This window comes from Nerophis ophidion, linkage group LG23 (genome assembly GCF_033978795.1).
Source record: "Nerophis ophidion isolate RoL-2023_Sa linkage group LG23, RoL_Noph_v1.0, whole genome shotgun sequence".
In the NCBI taxonomy this organism is placed as follows: domain Eukaryota; kingdom Metazoa; phylum Chordata; class Actinopteri; order Syngnathiformes; family Syngnathidae; genus Nerophis; species Nerophis ophidion.
Window position 1 is genome coordinate 39,528,293 of NC_084633.1, and position 23,574 is coordinate 39,551,866.

General features: G+C 41.6%; 1 protein-coding gene across 6 annotated transcripts in view; it reads left to right on the top strand.

Annotated features, from left to right (window-relative positions):
* Positions 1 to 23,574, top strand: part of LOC133541251 (zinc finger CCCH domain-containing protein 7B-like) — an 83,588-nt gene that overhangs the window by 28,346 nt on the left and 31,668 nt on the right. For 5 of the 6 annotated variants that reach the window (XM_061884531.1, XM_061884527.1, XM_061884528.1 and 2 more), the window contains 8 exons: positions 410 to 863; positions 4,095 to 4,156; positions 4,237 to 4,324; positions 4,433 to 4,594; positions 13,256 to 13,473; positions 15,756 to 15,856; positions 20,084 to 20,265; positions 23,098 to 23,183. In XM_061884531.1, coding sequence (XP_061740515.1) covers positions 410 to 863; positions 4,095 to 4,156; positions 4,237 to 4,324; positions 4,433 to 4,594; positions 13,256 to 13,473; positions 15,756 to 15,856; positions 20,084 to 20,265; positions 23,098 to 23,183 — 1,353 coding nt within the window. The remainder of the gene's footprint in view (positions 1 to 409; positions 864 to 4,094; positions 4,157 to 4,236; positions 4,325 to 4,432; positions 4,595 to 13,255; positions 13,474 to 15,755; positions 15,857 to 20,083; positions 20,266 to 23,097; positions 23,184 to 23,574) is intronic. The other variant, XM_061884529.1, reaches the window with a different exon arrangement.

Genomic DNA, 23,574 nt, shown 5'->3' on the forward strand with positions numbered 1-23,574 from the left:
ACAAGAAATACCAAGAAAATACATCGAAATCAACCACAGATAATGTTGTCACTATTACATAATAACTGAATTGGAATCTCAATAATGTTTGTTAATAACATCAATAGTGTGTGTGTGTGTGTGTGTGTGTGTGTGTGTGTGTGTGTGTGTGTGTGTGTGTGTGTGTGTGTGTGTGTGTGTGTGTGTGTGTGTGTGTGTGTGTGTGTGTGTGTGTGTGTGTGTGTGTGTGTGTGTGTGTGTGTGTGTGTGTGTGTGTGTGTGTGTGTGTGTGTGTGTGTGTGTGTGTGTGTGTGTGTGTGTGTGTGTGTGTGTGTGTGTGTGTGTGTGTGTGTGTGTGTGTGTGTGTGTGTGTGTGTGTGTGTGTGTGTGTGTGTGTGTGTGTGTGTGTGTGTGTGTGTGTGTGTGTCAGATGGTCGTTCTAGAAGGAGCGGCCCCTGGCAGCAGAGAAAGCCCCTTGGTGCTGCCCACGCCTCACCTCCCGCCAGCTTTCTTCAGCTCAGGCGTCACACAACTTGGCTCCAATTCGCTCGGTGCTCACAACCCGCTGGACGCCCTGGATGACCTCTGCCCCCCGCCCGGCGATGCTCCAAACCTCAACTCCAAAGCGCTTCACTCGCTGGGCGACGACTCCAACCTTCCCCGGTGTGCCCATCCGTCCAGAACGGACCCGCAGGAGCGGGAAAAGTCGCTCGACGATCTGCTCAGCGAGCTTCACCCTGTGGGCGTCACCTCTGCTGCTGGTGTGGACCCGCTGAACTCCCTGGACTCCCTGGATTCGTTTCCCTCTGTGAAAGGTGGTTCTTCGCCCGCCCTCCCCGAGGTGGGAGCAGGCCTGGATCAGCTCTGCAACTTCAGCTCCTCTGGTAATTATAACTTCTCAGTCTTTTCCCGTGAATAGCACTGCTATCTTATCTGTGGTGGCGGCTACATTATGTCGTTGTCTCATTTGCACAATTGCCCGTGACGCATGTGCATGTAATTGCAAGGGCCGCTGTAGGAGAGAGGAATAACGTTGTGGGAGCGACAAAAAGTGGGTAAAAAAAACATCAAAAGTTGTATGTTTACAAGTAGAAAATAACTTTCTTTTGTTGCTTGTTTTTCAAAATATCACAAACAAGTCTTTGATTGCTCGTCGCTGGAGCACTTTCAAGATTGTCAATCAATCAATCAATGTTTATTTATATAGCCCTAAATCACAAGTTTCTCAAAAGGCTGCACAAGCCACAAGGACATCCGGGGTTCAGAGCCCACATAAGGGCAAGAAAAAGATGTGAATGACTATGAGAAACCTTGGAGAGGACTGTATATGTGGGCAACGCCCCACACACACACACACATAATAGTGAGAGTCCAGTGCATAGTGGATCTAACATAATAGTGTGAGAGTACAGTCCAAATTGGATTTAACATAATAGTGTGAGAGTCCAGTCCATAGTGGTTCTAACATAATAGTGTGAGAGTCCAGTCCATAGTGGATCTAACATAATAGTGTGAGAGTCCAGTCCATAGTGGTTCCAACATAACAGTGAGAGTCCAGTCCATAGTGGATCTAAGATAATAGTGTGAGAGTGGATCTAACATAATAGTGTGAGAGTCCAGTCCATAGTGGATCTAATGTAATAGTGTGAGAGTCCAGTCCATAGTGGATCTAATATAATAGTGTGAGAGTCCAGTCCATAGTGGATCTAACATAATAGTGTGAGAGTCCAGTCCATAGTGGATCTAACATAATAGTGTGAGAGTCCAGTCCATAGTGAATCTAACATAATAGTGTGAGAGTCCAGTTCATAGTGGATCTAACATAATAGTGAGAGTCCAGTCCATAGTGGATCTAAGATAATAGTGTGAGAGTCCAGTCCATAGTGGATCTAACATAATAGTGACAGTCCAGTCCATAGTGGATCTAACATAATAGTGAGAGTCCAGTCCATAGTGGATCTAACATAATAGTGAGAGAGTCCCGTCCATAGTGGATCTAACATAATAGTGTGAGAGTCCAGTCCATAGTGGATCTAATATAATAGTGAGAGTCCAGTCCATAGTGGATCTGTCATAATAGTGTGAGATTCCAGTCCATAGTGGATCCAACATAATAGTGAGAGTTCAGTCCATAGTGGATCTAATATAATAGTGTGAGAGTCCAGTCCATAGTGGATCTAATATAATAGTGAAAGTCCAGTCCATAGTGGATCTGACATAATAGTGAGAGTCCAGTCCATAGTGGATCTAACATAAAAACCCCGTTTCCATATGAGTTGGGAAAATCTGTTAGATGTAAATATAAACGGAATACAATGATTTGCAAATCCTTTTCATCCCATATTCAGTTAAATGCACTACAAAGACAAGATTTTTGATGTTCAAACTCATAAACTTTCTTTTTTTTTTTGCAAATACTAATTAACTTAGAATTTTATGGTTGCAACACGTGCCAAAGTAGTTGGGAAAGGGCATGTTCACCACTGTGTAACATCACCTTTTCTTTTAACAACACTCAATAAACGTTTGGGAACTGAGGAAACTAATTGTTGAAGCTTTGAAAGTGGAATTCTTTCCCATTTTTGTTTTATGTAGTGCTTCAGTCGTTCAACAGTCCGGGGTCTCCGTTGTCATATTTCATGCTTCATAATGCGCCACACATTTTCCATGGGAGACAGGTCTAGGCTGCAGGCGGGCCAGGAAAGTACCCGCACTCTTTTTTTACGAAGCCACGCTGTTGTAACACGTGCTGAATGTGGCTTGGCATTGTCTTGCTGAAATAATTAGGGGCGTCCATGAAAAAGACGGCGCTTAGATGACAACATATGTTGTTCCAAAACCTGTATGTACCTTTCAGCATTAATGGTGCCTTCACAGATGTGTAAGTTACCCATGCCTTGGGCACTAATGCACCCCCATACCATCACAGATGCTGGCTTTTGAACTTTGCCTCGATAACAGTCTGGATGGTTCGCTTCCCCCTTGGTCCGGATGACACGATGTCGAATATTTCCAAAAAACAATTTGAAATGTGGACTCGTCAGACCACAGAATACTTTTCCACTTTGCATCAGTCCATCTTAGATGATCTCGGGCTCAGAGAAGCCGGCAGCGTTTCTGGATGTTGTTGATAAATGGCTTCCGCTTTGCATAGTAGAGCTTTAACTAGCACTTACAGATGTAGCGACCAACTGTATTTAGTGACAGTGGTTTTCTGAAGTGTTCCTGAGCCCATGTGGTGATATCCTTTAGAGATTGATGTCGGTTTTTGATACGGTGCAGTCTGAGGGATGGAATGTCACGGTCATTCAATGTTGGTTTCCGGCCATGCCGCTTACGTGGAGTGATTTCTCCAGATTCTCTGAACCTTTTGATGATATTATGGAGCGTAGATGTTGAAATCCCTACATTTCTTGCAATTGCACTTTGAGAAACGTTGTTCTTAAACTGTTTGACTATTTGCTCACGCAGTTGTGGACAAAGGGGTGTACCTCGCCCAATCCTTTCTTGTGAAAGACTGAGCATTTTTAGGAAGCTGTTTTTATATCCAATCATGGCACCCACCTGTTCCCAATTAGCCTGCACACCTGTGGAATGTTCCAAGTAAGTGTTTGATGAGCATTCCTCAACTTTATCAGTATTTATTGCCACATTTCTCCACTTGTTTGTTACGTGTTGCTGGCATCAAATTCTAAAGTTAATGATTATTTGCAAAAACAAAACTGTTTATGAGTTTGAACATTAAATATGTTGTCTTTGTAGCATATTCAACTGAATATGGGTTGAAAAGGATTTGCAAATCATTGTATTCCGTTTATATTTACGTCTAACACAATTTCCAAACTCATATGGAAATGGGGTTTGTACACTTTTGATCGGGACTGTATATAAACAAGCCAGAAATACTTTTATTTCCATTCTAAAAGTGATGTATTCATATTTAGTGCAATATTTCATGCGCAGATACATAAATGTTGGCTTTTTCTGGTCCAATTGTCCATGTGTAAATACATGTTGCTTACCACATGTGTAATAGGACTGTGGGGTGCTTATTCTGTTGAGCTTCTGCATGTTAACACCTAACGTGTCCTATATGTTCTCCGTGTGCTCTTCAGCCCTCACAATCTCTCACGGCGTGCTTCCTCCCATCAAGCCACCCCTGGGGAGCAAGAACAAAGTAAGTCTTGTTTAACTGCAACAAGTTGTGTTTGCGTCTGCTTTGCAAGGATTGAATCTGACTTTTTCCTGCCGTCAAAGCAGAAGAATATGTGTTTTCCAGTTTCGAACCCTCTGTCAGCCACGCATGAATTCCTGCAGGCCTGCTCGGCCTGCTTCCCTCGCCTAGGTGGGTCCTCCTCCACACGCCGCACGTTGGTAATGTCCAATCATTTCCATCTTTGCCCAGTGTGCGTGTGCAAAACAAACCTCAGCCAGCACAATTCACTGTTTTCAGGTCAAGGAATATTCACCTTTGTCCACAAGGCCGACCTGGTCCACAGTTGCAAGCGAGACATTCTCTTGTGCAGGCGAAAGGCGGCTTTGCCCACGGAGTGGACCAGAGTGCGACAGCCACCGACCTGGACCTCCTTCACAGGGCCCTTTGTTCTTTGCAGAGGTAATAATAATAACAGGTAAAACTCCTGTGGATGTACTACCAGTCTGTGGTTGCCAGTGTTCTGTTCTACATGGTAGTGTGCTGGGGGGGGCAGTACATCTAAGAAGGACAGCTCCAGACTTGAGAAACTGATCAGGCGGGCCGGTTCTACAATGGGAATTAAACTGGACACATTGGTGAGGGTGGCAGAGAAGAGGACTGTTGACAAACTAGTGAGCATCCTGGATGATGCCAGTCACCCTCTGCATAGCGTTATCAGTAGCCAGAGGAGCCTGTTCAGTGCTAGACTGCTTCAGCCCAAGTGCAGGACTAATAGACTCAAAAACTCCTTTGTCCCACACGCCATTAGACTGTACAACTCCTCTCTGGGGCAGGGGGCGGGGGGTACTAGGATGACAGGGGATGCAAAACAATAACAGTGCAATACGTTTTCATAACATGGTCACTACTGCCTACTTTGTCTTATTATATTCTTATTTTACTGTTATATTTTTATTCCCATTGTTGCTTTTTAGTTGTTATTCTTATTGTAATATTTCTCTATTTTGTTTCCATTTAAACCCCCATTATTTACTTTTTACTTTTATTTAAATTGATCTCAACTCCGTACACTGCTGCTGGAATTTTAATTTTCCTGAAGGAACTCTCCTGAAGGAATCAGTAAAGTACTATCGATCTATCTATCTATCTAATGCTTAGAGAAGTAGTGACATCATACTGCTACTATACTGCAAAAAGTGAAATCTAAGTAAGATGAAATATCTCAAATTTGGGTGATATTTGCTTATTTTCTGTCTGATAAGATCTTTCTTCTCACTAAGCAGATTTTATGTTAGTGTTTTACAAATCCCCTTTCCATATGAGTTGGGAAATTGTGTTAGATGTAAATATAAACGGAATACAACGATTTGCAAATCCTTTTCAAGCCATATTCAGTTGAATGCACTACAAAGACAACATATTTGTTGTTCATACTCATACACCTTTTATTTTTTTCAAATAATAATTAACTTAGAATTTCAGGGCTGCAACACGTGCCAAAGTAGTTGGGAAAGGGCATGTTCACCACTGTTACATCACCTTTTCTTTTAACAACACTCAATAAACATTTGGGAACTGAGGAAACTAATTGTTGAGGCTTTGAAAGTGGAATTCTTTCCCATTCCTGTTTTGTGTAGAGCTTCAGTTGCTCAACAGTCCGGGGTCTCCGCTGTCGTATTTTACACTTCATTATGCGCCACACATTTTTGATGGGAGACAGGTCTGGCCTTCAGGCGGGCCAGGAAATTACCCGTGCTCTTTTTTTTTTTTTAAGAAGCCACGCTGTTTACACACGTGCTGAATGTGGCTTGGCATTGTCTTGCTGAAATAAGCAGGGGCGTCCATGAAATAGACGGCGCTTAGATGGCAGCATATGTTGTTCCAAAACCTGTATGTACCTTTCAGCATTAATGGTGCCTTCACAGATGTAAAGTTACCCATGTCTCAGGCACTAATGCACCCCCATACCATCACAGATGCTGGCTTTTGAACTTTGCGTCAATAACAGTCTGGATGGTTCGCTTCCCCTTTGGTCCGGATGACACGATGTCGAATATTTCCAAAAACTATTTTAAATGTGGACTCTTCAGACCACAGAACACTTTTCCACTTTGCATCAGTCCATCTTAGATGATCTCGGGCCCAGAGAAGCCGGTGGCATTTCTGGATGTTGTTGATAAATGGCTTTCGCTTTGCATAGTAGAGCTATAATTTGCCCTTACAGTTGTAGCGACCAACTGTATTTAGTGACAGTGGTTTTCTGAAGTGTTCTGAGCCCATGTGGTGATATCCTTTAGAGATCGATGTCGGTTTTTGATACAGTGCCGTCTGACGGATGGAAAGTCACGGTCATTCAATGTTGGTTTCTGGCCATGGCGCTTACGTTGAGTGATTTCTTCAGATTCTCTGAACCTTTTGATATTGAGCGTAGATGTTGAAATCCCTTAATTCCTTGCAATTACACTTTGAGAAACGTACTTAAACTGACTATTTGCTCAAACAGTTGTGGACAAAGGGGTGTACCTCGCCCCAACCTTTCTTGTGAAAGACTGAGCATTTTTTGGGAAGCTGCTTTTATACCCAATCATGGCACCCACCTGTTCCCAATTCCAAATAAGTGTTTGATGAGCATTCCTCAACTTTATCAGTATTTATTGCCACTTTTCCCAACTTCTTTGTTACGGGTTGCTGGCATCAAATTCTAAAGTTAATGATTATTTGCAAAAAAAAATTTTTTTTATCAGTTTGAACATCAAATATGTTGTCTTTGTAGCATATTCAACTGAATATGGGTTGAAAAGGATTTGCAAATCATTGTATTCCGTTTATATTTACATCCAACACAATTTCCCAACTGATATGGAAACGGGGTTTTATACTTGTTTTTAGGGTTTTGGTCCTAAATGATGTCAGTAAGATATTACAGCTTGTTGCTAAGATGTAATGACCTTTATTGAGTAATACATGCTTGAAACTAGAATATCAAAGCTGTCATCAACACTCACAAGTATAAAACTGCTTTTTTTAAAGTAATTATTTCTTATTTCACGCATTGAAAAAAAAAAATATGACTTCGACACAATTGTGTCTCATAATTAAAACGGATGAGAGCCAAATGGACTTTGCTTTATTGTCAATGAAACAATAAAAATAGGTACTCAAATAGTAGTACAGTCGGCACAGTACAGTAAAATGACAGTTAATATTTAAACGTTTCACATGTGACATTTCAAACTATTTTGAACAGAAATAGTTCATGCACATTCAGTTAAATTCTTCAAAATTACAATAAAAACATTTTTTGCCGGGGGTGGGTGGGTGTGTGTGTGTGTGTGTGTGTGTGTATATATATATATATATATATATATATATATATATATATATATATATATATATATATATATAAAGACATGCACCTGGGGATAGGTTGATTGGCAACACTAAATTGGCCCTAGTGTGTGAATGTGAGTGTGAAAGTTGTCTGTCTATCTGTGTTGGCCCTGCGATGAGGTGGCGACTTGTCCAGGGTGTACCCCGCCTTCCGCCCGATTGTAGCTGAGATAGGCGCCAGCTCCACCCGCGACCCCGAAAGGGAATAAGCGGTAGAAAATGGATGGATGGATAGAGATATATATATATACATATATATATATATTAGGGGTGTAATGGTACACAAAAATTTCGGTTCAGAGGTCATGGTTCGGTTCATTTTCGGTACAGTAAGAAAACAACAAAATATAATTTTTTTTATCATTTATATACCAAATCTACAAAATCTTCCACCAGAAATAATTTTCTTTAGTGGAATATTTGATGTGAAGTAATGGGAACCTTGGAGAGGGCAATAATTCATAATAACATTAATTTTGATTCAATATTAGGTTTTGAGCAATGAAAGTTTGAACGTTGCAACTTTTTCTAAATTACATTTAGCCTTTGAGCTTTTTTATTTCACTTTTGTTTATGTTTTTGTTTAATAGTATTTTTAGAATGTGCCGTGGGTCTTTACAACATTAGCTGTGGGCCGCAAATGGCTTCCGGGGAACACTTTTGACACCCCTGCTATAGATAATAAAAAATAAAATTTGATAAATCTATGGGTAAAAAGCAAAGCCTGGCGACATATGCGTGTTTATCATAACTCTCTCGCTCTCTCTGTCTCTGCCTCTCCCTCACAAATGCTGCTGCGTGCATCTGTTTTGTTTTTAAGCCCTTCTTAACCCTGAACGTACATCGAAAATACACGCAATCCTAATTTAAAATGCAGGACATTTGAGGCATTTAAGAAACTCCACCCGGACAGCCCCGCAAAAGAGGACATATCCGTTGACAAGGAGGTATGGTCAGTCTATCGTAGCACGATCGCTGCTAGCATGCCGTGTGTTGTGCCTTGGATTATATTGTTTACACAACATGCGGTACGCTACTTAATATGTCCGTGTGGTAACTCGTTCGGTACACCTCCGAACCAAACCGAAACCCGGTTTAATACAAATACACGTACCGTTACACCCCTAATATGTATATATATATATATATATATATATATATATATATATTCCTCGCGCACTAATTGACTGAAAGAACACGCACTTGGCGATGATGATGTCATGTTGTCGATGGGAAAATGCATTTTTAGAGCATATGATTTGCCTGAGCAGCTAGGACAGGGGTGTCAAACTCAAATACAGAGTGGGCCAAAATTTTAAACGGAACAAAGCCGCGGGCCAAGGTTGAACAAATTAACCTTTAATAGGGACCCAAACAAGTTTTGCATTAAATATTGAACAAGCAAGGCTTATATAATTTTAGTGACATGCAAAATCCAGTTTCAAATAATAATAATAATAATTAAAAAAATATCAATGGCATATCAAATAAAATTTTAATGAAAATGTTATGCATTTTTTTTTCTATTTTTAATCTTTTGAGGTAAATATCAAATTTTTTCCACAGGCTAATAATACATTTGAAAATAAAATAACAATAATGAATGAACCAAACATTCGAGCCTTGAAGTAGCAAGAGAAAATGCATGAATAAAACGTTAATTATTGGTCAGTTTGTTGGAAGTTTCCCGGAAGAGTTAGTGCTGCAAGGGGTTCTGGGTATTTGTTCTGTTGTGTTACGGTGCGGATGTTCACCTGAAATGTGTTTGTCATTCTTATTTGGTGTGGGTTCATAGTGTGGCGCATATTTGTAACAGTGCTGAAGTTGTTTATACGGCCACCCTCAGTGTGACCTGTATGGCTGTTGACCAAGTATGCCTTGCATTCACTTGTGCGTGTGTGTGTGTGTTTAAAAGCCACAAATATTATGTGACCGGTGTTAGTATGGAGGAAAAGCGGACGTGACGACAGGTTGTAGAGAACGCTAAAGGCAGCGCCTTAAATGCATGCCCGCATTACAGGTGGAAATCGGTAGAAATTCGGGAGAATGGCTTCACGGTGGAAGAGGGGTTAGTGCGTCTGCCTCACAATACGAAGGTCCTGCAGTCCTGGGTTCAAATCCAGGCTCGGGATCTTTCTGTGTGGAGTTTTCATGTTCTCCCCGTGAATGCGTGGGTTCCCTCCGAGTACTCCGGCTTCCTCCCACCTCCAAAGACATGCACCTGGGGATAGGTTGATTGGCAACACTAAATGGTCCCTAGTGTGTGAATGTGAGTGTGAATGTTGTCTGTCTATCTGTGTTGGCCCTGCGATGAGGTGGCGACTTGTCCAGGGTGTACCCTGCCTTCCGCCCGATTGTAGCTGAGATAGGCGCCAGCGCCCCCCGCCACCCCGAAAGGGAATAAGCGGTAGAAAATGGATGGATGGATGGGTTGCCCTGGGAGATTTTCGAGAGGGGCACTGAACTTCGGGAGTCTACCGGGAAAATTAGGAGGGTTGGCAAGTATGAGTATTAGCGGTGAATGCGGTGTTACAGCGGCACCGACGCTGTATAACACCGGCGGGCCAGCTCTAATGCTAAATGGATATTGCCCCTAGGGCCAAATTAAATTACACGGCGGGCCAGAGTTTGAAACCCATGACCTAGGAGATCCCAAAAGTAATTAGCGGTTGCCCTGTTGCCTTACCATTAAGAACAATAAATTTGTTTTTAGTATGCGTTTGCTGGTTACAAGAAATGTAATGCCGAGCGCATACCATTATGTCAAGATAATGGCACTAGCATTTACTTCATTTAAGAATATTTTTCAACCTATTGAGCAAAAAAGTGTCTTTTTTTTCTACCTAGAAAAGTGCACTAGTTATTCGTGAGAATATACTTTTTGGCTTCATTGAGGTTAGGTAATTTTACTTGTTTGGGAAAGTCTTGACAAGCCAAATTTTCTTGTTCTATTGGCAGATCATTTTGCTTCGTTACAATAAAATACCCCTCATTTTTCTTTTTTCTTGTTTTTGAACATTGACTTTTTGCAGTGTAGTATAGTATCACGGTACTAATGAAATAAAAAGGGCACTATACTCTGCTTGAAAAGTACCAGTTCCTCTTTTTTTTTTTATAACGGCGCAACGTCACATTGCCGGTTTTATGAGCAGAGGAGCATGTTTGGCAGCGCACACACACAGAGTACTTCCAAGCAGACACAGTGTGTGGACAGAAAAGGGAGAACGGACGCATTTTGGTGTAAAAAGTAAAGATAAAGGTGAAGTTATAACACTGAAACACCCTCAGCTACTTTTAAATCACTAATCCTGGCCTCCATGGCGACAAAAAAAGTATGTTTATTACAAGTATCATTATCACTGGAGGACGAGGAATAGCGAAACATGCTTCACTACACACCGTAGGCGGATACAATAGCTCACCGGCGTCACCGCTAACAAAAGCTAGCGTTCCTGAATGTAAACAAATACCATGGGTGGACCTACACATGACATCCACTGTAGTGATACCAAGTACAGTAGCATATCCAGATGGTACTACAATGATAACATTCATATTTTTTATAAAGTCAGGAAAATACGTCCCTGGACACATGAGGACTTTGAATATGACCAATGTATGATCCTGTAACTACTTGGTATCGGATCGATACCTAAATGTGTGGTATCATCCAAAACTAATGTAAAGTATCAAAGAAGAGAAGAAGAGAAGAATGCGTGATTATTACATTTTAACAGAAGTGTAGATAGAACATGTTAAAACAGAAAGTAATCAGATCAATCCATTTTCTACTGCTTGTCCATTAAAATTTCGACAAATGAAAGAATGGGAATCTTACTTACTGCATACGTTGGCGGACAAATTAGGAGCCTTTGTAACTTGTATGCTTACTTACTACCAAAGGAAACATTGTTTACTATATTATTTAATGCCAAAATTGGTCTTTTATGGCAATAACCAACCAAGCAATCAAAGATTATTTATATAGCCCTTAAATCACAAATGTCTCAAAGGGTTGCACAAGCCACAACGACATCCTAGGCTCAGATCCCACATCAGGGCAAGAAAGAACCCAGCCCAATGGGAACAATGTGAAACCTTGGAAGGGGACCGCAGATGTATGGGGCCCCCAGGTGACCTTTGGAAACATGTTTAATGTATCTTAAGATTTTCTGTTAAAACAAATATAATAATGACAATTTCATGTGGTCACCTTGATACAATAATGACAATTTATTGTGGTCCCCTTGATTTAAAAAAATATTGACATATAACCGTTGTGCACACACACAGAGATCCCCTTTGGTGCCCCCACAAACGATCAGAAACCACAAACATCCTTAAAGTTGACTACCAAATTGCTAAAATATTTATTTTATTCGTCTTTATTTTATTTTATTATATATATATCTTTACAATTGTATTATTTATTTAATTGTGAAGTTTGAAGTGAATTATTTTTATATAGCGCTTTTCTATAGTGACTCAAAACGCTTTACATCGTGAAACCCAATATCTAAGTTACATTTAAACCAGTGTGGGTGGCACTGGGAGCAGGCGAGTAAAGTGTCTTGCCCAAGGACACAACGGCAGTGACTAGGATGGCGGAAGCGGTAATCGAACCTGCAACCCTCAAGTTGCTGGCACGGCCACTCTACCAACTGTTAGAATAATTATGTATATATTATCATCGTAACTATATGCTTAAGGGCCGTTACTATAAAGTATTGTCAATTTGGGCTGAAGCGTTTCTTCTGTATTTGTGCAGAACTAGCAATCTGAGAGATTGCTTGCCTTTCTTTCCTATGAGTGTTCTGTCCAGATTCCGCATGCTGACTGCCAAGGCCAAACATTCTGTTCTGGGACCAGCACAAGAACAGACTGGGCGATAGCACCAAGTGTCAACATATTTGCATTTTTGTATTATCATATCTTGCGTCGAGTCCACTCCCCCCTTTCCCTCAGTCACAATGATGTAATAGAGATTTCTTTAATAAATACAGGAGGCACGCGGGCTGTTCTTTAGAACGTTGTTTGGATCTGTAACTAGAGTACAGCCCAAAACACGTGTCTCCTCATGAGCTCTATTTAACCCTGTGTCTGTTTGGTTCCTTGGTTCTTGTCTGATTAATATATGTCACCAGTGTTTGAACCTGACACCAACCAAGCTATACCACCCCATAATAATAATAATTGTATTTTAATGTTATTATTATTATTATTATATTTATTAATTTTTCATTTGTATTACTTACTTTATTTGTAACATTTATGTGAATAAGCATGCAGAAAGGAGCGGACAGCAGGGGAAATGGGTGTGTGTGCACTCTTGGAAGAGACGCCGCTGAACGAGAGGCAGTGTTTTTTCCTCTGCTGTGGTATGAGTCTGCTTTGGCATCTTCTTAGAAAAGTCTCTTCTCATCACAATTGAAAAGTTGTTTTGTCAGTCTCTTCAAAAGTTATTTTTGTCAGCATAAAATAGCTGCCGGCGTGACACAATGAGTGAAAGAAACATTTCCACATGGAGGCGTATTTGGCGCTGTCGAATAGTTTTTAAATCGAAAAGTTTGCAAAAAGATTTGTTTATGGAGGTTTCACTGGACTGCATTTCAATATTTCAGCCACTTCATCGTCTTTCCTTGTCTTTTTACAAAAAGACTCTCTTCAGACTTTTTCATCAATTAAAATCGGCCTTCATTTTTTGGTGTTTTTGTCACATTTCATTTGTAGAGCTGCTGAAGTCCGGCGACCTAGGCCTGTGCAAGTTTGGGGAAAAGTGCACCTTCGCCTTCAACCAACTGGAAATAGAGGTGTGGACAGAGGAGAGGAAGGGCACGCTGGATAGAAACCTGCTCTTTGGACCATCCCAGGCCCTCAGGATGGACCCTGCCAGCAGCGTCCTTCACCTAATGCAGGAGCACAAGGGCATGTTCCTGTTCCTCTGCCAGGTCAGGACTCCATCACGTCGCTTCACAAGGAGGACACTTTTCGAAAGGAGATGCATCCATAGCAAATACACTATATTGCCAAAAGTATTTCCCCACTCACATAAGAACTAGAAGTGCCATCCCATTCCAAACTCATAGGGTTCAATATGACCTTTTGCAGCTTTTACAGCTTCAACTCTTCTGGGAAGGCTGTCCACAAGGTTGCCGAGTGTGTTTGTAGGAATTTTCCACCACTCTTCCAAAAGCGCATTGGTGAGGTCTGTCGTGGAAATTTCTTAAAGACGATCCTTTAGTGACAAATAGCTTTAAAATTATTTATTAAAGTAACAAACAAATTAATAACAAGCTTTGCAAAGCGAGACCAAACCAGAACGACACATCCGTTCGTTCCAGCTTGTTCTAACTCCTATTGAATTTGACATGACAATTATACATTCTCAGAAGTCCCACCCTCCATGCTCATTTACATACAGTACACCAGTGGAATGAATAACCAAAGTCCTGTGAAGGGGAGAGGGTGTCGTTTGCCCAGAGGAGGGGGGGTCACTCAGGAAAGGAGAACAATTTAGCTCTGTTGGAGGTAAGGAGGAGGAAAAACACATGCCCACGTCAACTATAGTCCACATGTTACATCAAAGACACAGGAGACAGAGCTTGATCAGATAATAGATCTCTTGCTAAGTGTCACATTCCTGAGCCCAATAAACTTTTGGCGACCCCGTTCAAAGAACATCATCAATTAAAACAAGCACAAGTAATTTTCCTATCACAGGTCACACACTGATGTTGGTGGAGAAGCCCTGGCTCTCAGTTTCCGTTGTAATTCACCCCAAAGGTGTTTTATCGGGTTCAGGTCAGGACTCTGTGCAGGCCAGTCAAATTAATCCACACCAGACTCTGTCATTCATGTCTTTATAGACCTTGGTGTTTTGTGCATTGGCGCGCAGTCTTGTTGGAAGAGGAAGGGGCCCGCGCCAAACTGTTCCCACAAGGTTGGGAGCATGGAATTGTCCAAAATGTTTTTGGTATCCTGGAGCATTCAAAGTTCCTTTCACTGGAAATAAGGGGCCAAGCCCACCTCCTGAAAAACAACCCCACACCATAATTCCTCTTCCCCCGAATTTCACACTTAGCACAATGCAGTCCGAAATGTAGCGTTCTCCTGGCAACCTCCAAACCCAGACTGGTCCGTCAGATTGCCAGATGAAAATGCGGGATTTATCACTCCATAGAAGGCGTCTCCACTGCTCTAAGGTCCAGTGGCGACGTGCTTTACATCACTGCATCCCACGCTTTGCATTGGAGTTGATGATGTATGGCTTAGATGCAGCTGCTCGGCCATGAAAATCCATTCCATGAAGCTCTCTGCGTACTCTACGTGGGCTAATTGGAAGGTCACATGAAGTTTGGAGCCGGAACTGACTGTGCAGAAAGTCTTTGCACTATGCTGACCTCTCTAGATAGATAGTACTTTATTGATTCCTTCAGGAGAGTTCCTTCAGGAAAATTAGTTGGTTTACATGGCCTACCACTTGGCGGCTGAGTTGCTGTTGTTCCCAAATTCTTCCATTTTCTTACAACAAAGCCGACAGTTGACTTTGGAAAATTTAGGAGCAAGGAAATTTCAGGACGGGCTTCACGGTGGCAGAGGGGTTAGTGCTTCTGCCTCACAATACGAAGGTCCTGCAGTCCTGGGTTCAAATCCAGGCTCGGGATCTTTCTGTGTGGAGTTTGCATGTCCTCCCCGTGAATGCGTGGGCTCCCTCCGGGTACTCCGGCTTCCTCCCACTTCCAAAGACATGCACCTGGGGATAGATTGATTGGCAACACTAAATTGGCCCTAGTGTGTGAATGTGAGTGTGAATGTTGTCTGTCTATCTGTGTTGGCCCTGCGATGAGGTGGCGACTTGTCCAGGGTGTACCCCGCCTTCCGCCCGATTGTAGCTGAGATAGGCGCCAGCGCCCCCCGCGACCCCAAAAGGGAATAAGCGGTAGAAATGGATGGATGGAAATTTCAGGACTGGATTTGTTGCACATTTCACATCTTATGACAGTTCCATGCTGGAAATCACTGAGAGCGGCCGATTCTTTCACAAATGTTTGGAGAAACAATCTCCATGCCTGAGTTCTTGATTTGATACACCTGTGGCCGGGCCAAGTGATTAGGACACCTTATTGTCATCATTTGGATGGATGGACACCATACTTTTGGCAATACAGTGAATATGATCATCAGGATGACTTCCTTTTTAATTCAATGCTTTTCTTGTGTGTGCCTTCAGGAATGTTATGACAGCAAACCTCGGATCATCAGTACACGCAGCAGAGAAAAGCCCACCCTGTGCTCCCACATAGACGCCCACCACTCCTTTGATGCCAACAAGTGAGCGTGCCACACACCTGTCACTGTGCACCTCATTCACTTCAGTTTCAGTGCAACATGCATAGGATACAATGTGATGCATCAGACAGTTACAGCACATCCGAAAAGGAAGAAGAAGAAGCAGACCTTATTTAATCCTACCCCTTATCCTACCATAGCAATTTTATCCCATTTCCTTGTTCTCTGTAACAGAACAGTGAGCAAATAGATAATATACCTTAGTAAGTAAACAAATATTAAATACAGAAGTAATCTTTATCTCAATAAAAAAAAGGTTGAAGATGTTGATCATAATTCCTGTTGTGTGTACTTAAGGCCTACTGAAATGAGATGTTCTTATTCAAACGGGGATAGCAGGTCCAGTCTATGTGTCATACTTGATCATTTCGCAATATTGCCATATTTTTGCTGAAAGAATTTAGTAAAGAACATCGACGATAAAGTTCGCAACTTTTGGTCGCTAATAAAAAAGCCTTGCCTGTACCAGAAAGCAGACGATGTGCGCGTGACGTCACGGGTTGTGGAGCTCCTCACATCTGAACATTGTTTATAATCATGGCCACCAGCAGCGAGAGCTATTCGGACCGAGAAAGCGACAATTTCCCCATTAATTTGAGCGAGGATGAAAGATTTGTGGATGAGGAAAGTGAGAGTGAAGGACTAGAAGAAAAAAAAAAGATAAAGGGCAGTAGGAGCGATTCAGATGTTATTAGACACATTTACTCGGATAATTCTGGAAAATTCCTTCTCTGCTTATTGTGTTACTTGTGTTTTAGTAAGATTATATGGTCGTACCTGTACAACCTGAAGGTCGGCCCGGCACATTTCTTCAGCACTAGTCGACGGGTGGTGGCGATGCCCATCTCTGCCCTTCGCAAGGGACCCGCTTCGAAACACGATCTTTCGAAATGATCGCTGCATAATACACTGTACTTTGTGTGTGTGGTCCTATCCAACCGTGTTCGCTTGACATCTCCGTTCCATAGTAAAGCTTCACCGTCATCTTTCGGGAATGTAAACAATGAAACACCGGCTGTGTTTGTGTTGCTAAAGGCGGCCGCAATACACCGCTTCCCACCTACAGCTTTCTTCTTTGATGTCTCCATTGTTAAATTGAACAAATTGCAAAAGATTCAGCTACACAAATGTCCAGAATACTGTGGACTTTCGCAATGAAAACAGACAATTTAAAAGCTGGAAACGATGCTGGAACACAATTTCCTCTACAATGTGTGACATCAGGCACATGCGTCATCATACCGAGACGTTTCAGCAGGATATTTCCGCGCGAAATTTAAAATTGCAATTTAGTAAACTAACCCGGCCGTATTGGCATGTGTTGCGATGTTAAAATTTCATCATTGATTTATAAACTATCAGACTGCGTGGTTGGTAGTAGTGGGTTTCAGTAGTCCTTTAGTGAACATTTGTAGTTTGAACAGTCTCTTAAAGTGAATCATATTGCTGCTTTCTTTCTTTTCTTTACTTCATCCATTCCATCATTTCATTCCACATCCCGATATACCAAAAGTGTTAAGTGTTGTATGTGCGTACACATGTTTTAAATGACATTTTTCTTTAAGGCAGGGGTAGGGAACCTATGGCTCTCGGGCCAGATGTGGCTCTTTTGATGACTGTGTCTGGCTCTCAGATAAATCTTAGCTGACATTGCTTAAAACGATCAGAAATAAATATATCCGCTGGTAATCTGTCAGGTTCAAACACTGATGACATCTATTAAACAGACGAGAAGCAAGGAGTCATGCAGAGACAAAGTTCAATTTGGCTCAATGAGGAGACACGTGTTTTGGGCTGTATCCTAGTTACAGATCCAAACTACGTTCTAAAAGTCCAGCCCGCGCGCTTCCTCTATTTATTTGGGAGGTCCCTTTTTACATCACTGAAGCTGTCGCTGAGGGAAGGGGGTAATCTCGACAACTTCAGTTAGACACAATATATGATTATACAAAAATGCACATGTGTTGACGCTGGTGATATCGCCTTGTCTCTGCTCTGTCTGCGGCAGCAGGCCATTCCTGGACACAGACACTGATACCAGGCAGGCTTGCAATCTTTTGGATTGCCAGCTTTGCACAGACAAAGAAAAATACCACTTCAGCACAATTGAAAATAATTATAGCAACGGCCCTTAAGCATTAAAGTTTTGTGATTATATATACATATTTATTCTAACATAATCACGGTGTTAAAAATAACCTTCAAAATATCAAACATTCTCGTGCATTTTAATCCATCCAACCGTTTTCTACCACACCTGTTCAAGAAGTCGCATTAATGGTAAAAAGTGTTTTATTTATATTTGGTTAGCTTCAGAATAAACATCTCATTAAAAAGAATAAGAGACTTTCAAAATGTTGGTCTAAAAAATATTATATGGCTCTCACGGAAATAAATGTTAAAATATTTGGCTTTCATGGCTCTCCCAGTCAAAAAGGTCCCCGAACCTTGCTCTAAGGTTATATTTCTCCTCTTTAGATGAGAAAAATTGTTGTACATTCATGGGTAGCAAGTTATAGTTTGCATCATGTTAGATGTTTGCAAATGCACCAACTCATTGAATTCCAATAGTTTTGATCCAACGTGATGCATTATTATAATAGATATTTTTTAATAAATAAAGTGTTTGTATGTTCTCTATATCCAACATGATGTATTATTATAGCTGATCTTGTTTGTAACACAATTTGTGAATAAGTCTACTTTTGTAGTTATTTCCCATATTTCTCCACACTAAGTCAGATATGTAACACTAGTGAGCAGTAGACAATATCAAGTCATTTTTGGTCTCGAACATGTTTAGTTTTATTCAATATTGACGTGTTTCTTGCTACTTTATGTTGTATATTTTTACATGAGGTTTCCAGCTCATTCTATCATTTATTATGACACCCAAAATGTGTTTTCTTCCACCCTTTCAATGTCTACCCCGTCTATTTGTACAAACCCCGTTTCCATATGAGTTGGGAAATTGTGTTAGATGTAAATATAAACAGAATACAATGATTTGCAAATCATTTTCAACCCATAGTCAATTATATGCACTACAAAGACAAGATTTTTGATGTTCAAACTCATAAACTTTCTTTTTTTTTTTGGCAAATAATAATTAACTTAGAATTTCATGGCTGCAACACGCGCCAAAGTAGTTGGGAAAGGGCGTGTTCAACACTGTGTTACATCACCTTTTATTTTTACAAGACTCAATAAACGTTTGGGAACTGAGGAAACTAATTGTTGAAGCTTTGAAAGTGGAATTCTTTCCCATTCTTGTTTTATGTAGAGCTTCAGTCGTTCAACAGTCCTGGATGTTGTTCATAAATGGGTTTCGCTTTGCATTGTAGAGCTTTAACTTGCACTTACAGATGTAGCGACCAACAGTAATTAGTGACAGTGGTTTTCGGAAGTTTTCCTGAGCCCATGTGGTGATATCCTTTAGAGATTGATATCGGTTTTTTATACAGTGCCGTCTGAGGGATGGAAGGTCACGGTCATTCAATGTTGGTTTCCGGCCATGCCGCTTACGTGGAGTGATTTCTCCAGATTCTCTGAACCTTTTGATGATATTATGGAGCGTAGATGTTGAAATCCCTAAATGTCTTGCAATTGCACTTTGAGAAACGTTCTTAAACTGTTTGACTATTTGCTCACGCAGTTGTGGACAAAGGGGTGTACCTCGCCCCATCCTTTCTTGTTAAAGACTGAGCATTTTTTGGGAAACTGTTTTTATACCCAAACATGGCACCCACCTGTTCCCAATTAGCCTGCAAACCTGTGGGATGTTCCAAATAAGCGTTTGATGAGCATTCCTAAACTTAATCAGTATTTATTGCCACCTTTCCCAACTTCTTTGTCACGTGTTGCTGGCATCAAATTCTAAAGTTAATGAATATTTGCAAAAAAAAAAAAAAAGTTTATCAGTTTGAATATCAAATATGTTGTCTTTGTAGCATATTCAACTGAATATGGGTTGAAAATGATTCGCAAATTTGTGTATTCTGTTTATATTTACATCTAACACAATTTCCCAACTCATGTGGATTCGGGGTTTGTATTTGTGTTGGACTTTCTCTTCTACTGTTACCAAATAGCATTATTTTAGTCTTACTGAGATTCAAAGTCTGTTTTTTCGTCCAAGCAGCTTTTTAATGTGTTCATTTTCTTTAGTTTTTATTGGTATTTTCTTCTTTGTGTTTCCCCCCGTGTCAGGTGTTTAGCTTTTGTGGTAAGGACCACCAACGTCAACTACAGAAAAGTGCGTCCCCTGGGCGTGTTGGCCCACTTTGCACTCTGTCCCCAAGTCTTCCGTTACGGCTGCCAGAGGGAGGACAGCTGCCAGTACGCTCACTCCGTCATAGAGCTCCAGACCTGGAGGGTCCAACAGGACACTGGTGGGCGCACAGCACACTTAACCCCCCTTCATTTTGTTGGCTGACCCAGCCCTTCATGTACAACACTTATAGCAAACTACCATGCCTTACTGATGTGTGCAGGCTGTCCATACGTGTGAGTGCAAGTGACATGGTTCAATGTCCAGGGGGAGTGGAGTGTGTAGATGGTAGTTTGATTGTCCAGAGTTTGTGGATGGTAGTCTGATTGTCCAAAGTGAGTGGAGTGTGTGGATGGTAGTTTGATTGTCCAAGGTTAGAGGATTGTGTGGATGGTAGTTTGATTGTCCAGGGGGAGTGGATAGTAGTTTGATTGTCCAGAGTGTGTGGATGGTAGTTTGATTGTCCAAGGTTAGAGGAGTGTGTGGACGGTTGTTTGATTGTCCAGGGGGAGTGGATAGTAGTTTGATTGTCCAGAGTGTGTGGATGGTAGTTTGATTGTCCAGAGTGTGTGGATGGTAGTTTGATTGTCCAAAGTGAGTGGAGTGTGTGGATGGTAGTTTGATTGTCCAAGGTTAGAGGATTGTGTGGATGGTAGTTTGATTGTCCAGGGGGAGTGGATGGTAGTTTGATTGTCCAGGGGGAGTGGATGGTAGTTTGATTGTCCAAGGTTAGAGGATTGTGTGGATGGTAGTTTGATTGTCCAGGGGGAGTGGATAGTAGTTTGATTGTTCAGAGTGTGTGGATGGTAGTTTGATTGTCCAAGGTTAGAGGAGTGTGTGGACGGTTGTTTGATTGTCCAGGGGGAGTGGATAGTAGTTTGATTGTCCAGAGTGTGTGGATGGTAGTTTGATTGTCCAGAGTGTGTGGATGGTAGTTTGATTGTCCAGAGTGTGTGGATGGTAGTTTGATTGTCCAAGGTTAGAGGATTGTGTGGATGGTAGTTTGATTGTCCAGGGGGAGTGGATAGTAGTTTGATTGTCCAGAGTGTGTGGATGGTAGTTTGATTGTCCAGAGTGTGTGGATGGTAGTTTGATTGTCCAGAGTGTGTGGATGGTAGTTTGATTGTCCAGAGTGTGTGGATGGTAGTTTGATTGTCCAGAGTGTGTGGATGGTAGTTCGATTGGCCAGAGTGTGTGGATGGTAGTTTGATTGTCCAAGGTGTGTGGAGTCTGTGCATGGTAGTTTGATTCTCGAAGGTGTGTGGAGTCTGTGGATGGTAGTTTGATTGTCCAAGGTGAGTGGAGTCTGTGGATGGTAGTTTGATTCTCCAAGGTGTGCAAGTGTGTGGATGGTAGTTTGATTCTCCAAGGTGAGTGGCGTGTGTGGATGGTAGTTTGATTGTCCAGGTGAGTGGCGTGTGTGGATGGTAGTTTGATTGTCCAAGGTGAGTGGAGTCTGTGGATGGTAGTTTGATTCTCCAAGGTGTGCGAGTGTGTGGATGGTAGTTTGATTGTCCAGAGTGTGTGGATGGTAGTTCGATTGGCCAGTGTGTGGATGGTAGTTTGATTGTCCAAGGTGTGTGGAGTCTGTGCATGGTAGCTTAATTCTCGAAGGTGTGTGGAGTCTGTGGATGGTAGTTTGATTGTCCAAGGTGAGTGGAGTCTGTGGATGGTAGTTTGATTCTCCAAGGTGTGCGAGTGTGTGGATGGTAGTTTGATTCTCCAAGGTGAGTGGCATGTGTGGATGGTAGTTTGATTGTCCAGGTGAGTGGCTTGTGTGGATGGTAGTTTGATTGTCCAAGGTGAGTGAAGTGTGTGGATGGTAGTTTGATTGTCCACGGTGAGTGGAATATGTGGATGGTAGTTTGATTGTCGAAGGTGTGTGAGTGTGTGGATGGTAGTTTGATTCTCCAAGGTGTGTGGAGTGTGTGGATGGTAGTTTGAATATCCAGAGTGTGTGGATGGTAGTTTGATTGTCCAAGGTGAGGGGAGTGTGTGGATGTTAGTTTGATTGTCCAAGGTAAGTAGAATGTGTGGATGGTAGTTTGACTGTCCCAGGTAAGTGGAGTGTGTGTGGATAGTAGTTTGATTGTCCAAGGTGAGTGGAGTGTGTGGATGGTAGTTTGATTGGCCAGAGTGTGTGGATGGTAGTTTGATTGTTCAAGGTAAGTGGAGTGTGTGGATGGTAGTTTGACTGTCCAAGGTAAGTGGAGTGTGTGGATGGTAGTTTGATTGTGCAGTGTGTGTGGATAGTAGTTTGATTGTCCAAGGTGAGTGGAGTGTGCTGATGGTAGTTTGATTTTCCAGAGTGTGTGGATGGTAGTTTGATTGTTCAAGGTGAGTGGAGTGTGTGGATGGTAGTTTGATTGTCCAAGGTGAGTTCCAGTCCTCACAGGAAGTTGATAGTGTTGTGGATGCTAGAGAGGCAGACAGGTGTGTTTCAGACCTCCCAGGAAGTTGATAGTGTTTTGGATGTTAGAGAGGCAGACAGGTGTGTACAGGTGAGTTCCAGTCCTCCCAGGAAGTTGATAGTGTTGATGATGCTAGAGAGGCAGACAGGTGTGTACAGGTGAGTTTCAGTCCTCCCAGGAAGTTGATAGTGTTGTGGATGCTAGAGAGGCAGACAGGTGTGTTTCAGTCCTCCCAGGAAGTTCATAGTGTTGATGATGCTAGACAGGCAGACATGTGTGTACAGGTGAGTTTCAGACCTCCCAGGAAGTTAATAGTGTTGTGGATGCTAGACAGGCAGACAGGTGTATACAGGTGAGTTCCAGTCCTCCCAGGAAGTTGATAGTGTTGATGATGCTAGACAGGCAGACAGGTGTGTACAGGTGAGTTCCAGTCCTCACAGGAAGTTGATAGTGTTGATGATGCTACAGAAGGCAGACAGGTGTGTACAGGTGAGTTCCAGTCCTCCCAGGAAGTTGATTGCTGTCCTTGTGTTTGCTTGCAGGTATCAGCCCTGATGAGATGGTGAAAGTCTCAAGGAACTATCACCAGCAGCAAGAAGGGAAGTCAAGCAGCCAAACATTTAGTCAAGTAAGATCTGGCTTTAAATGTCAATCATTTCAAGTTACTTGACATAACTCTTAAACACACCTGTCAATTACCACACACTGTAGTTGTATTTATGATAGTTTGTCATATACTGTAGTTTGATTTATGATAGTTTATCTGTCACATACTTTAGTTTTCTTTGTCATGTTAGTTTATTTGTCATATACAGTAGTTTTATTTTTCATGTTAGTCTATTTGTCATATACTGTAGTTTGATTTGTGGTCATTTATTTGTCATATACTGTAGTTTTATTTATGATAGGTTATTTGTCATATACTGTAGTTTTATTTATGATAGTTTATTTGTCATATACCGTAGTTTGATTTATGATAGTATATTTGTTGTATATTGTAGTTTTCTTTGTCATGTTAG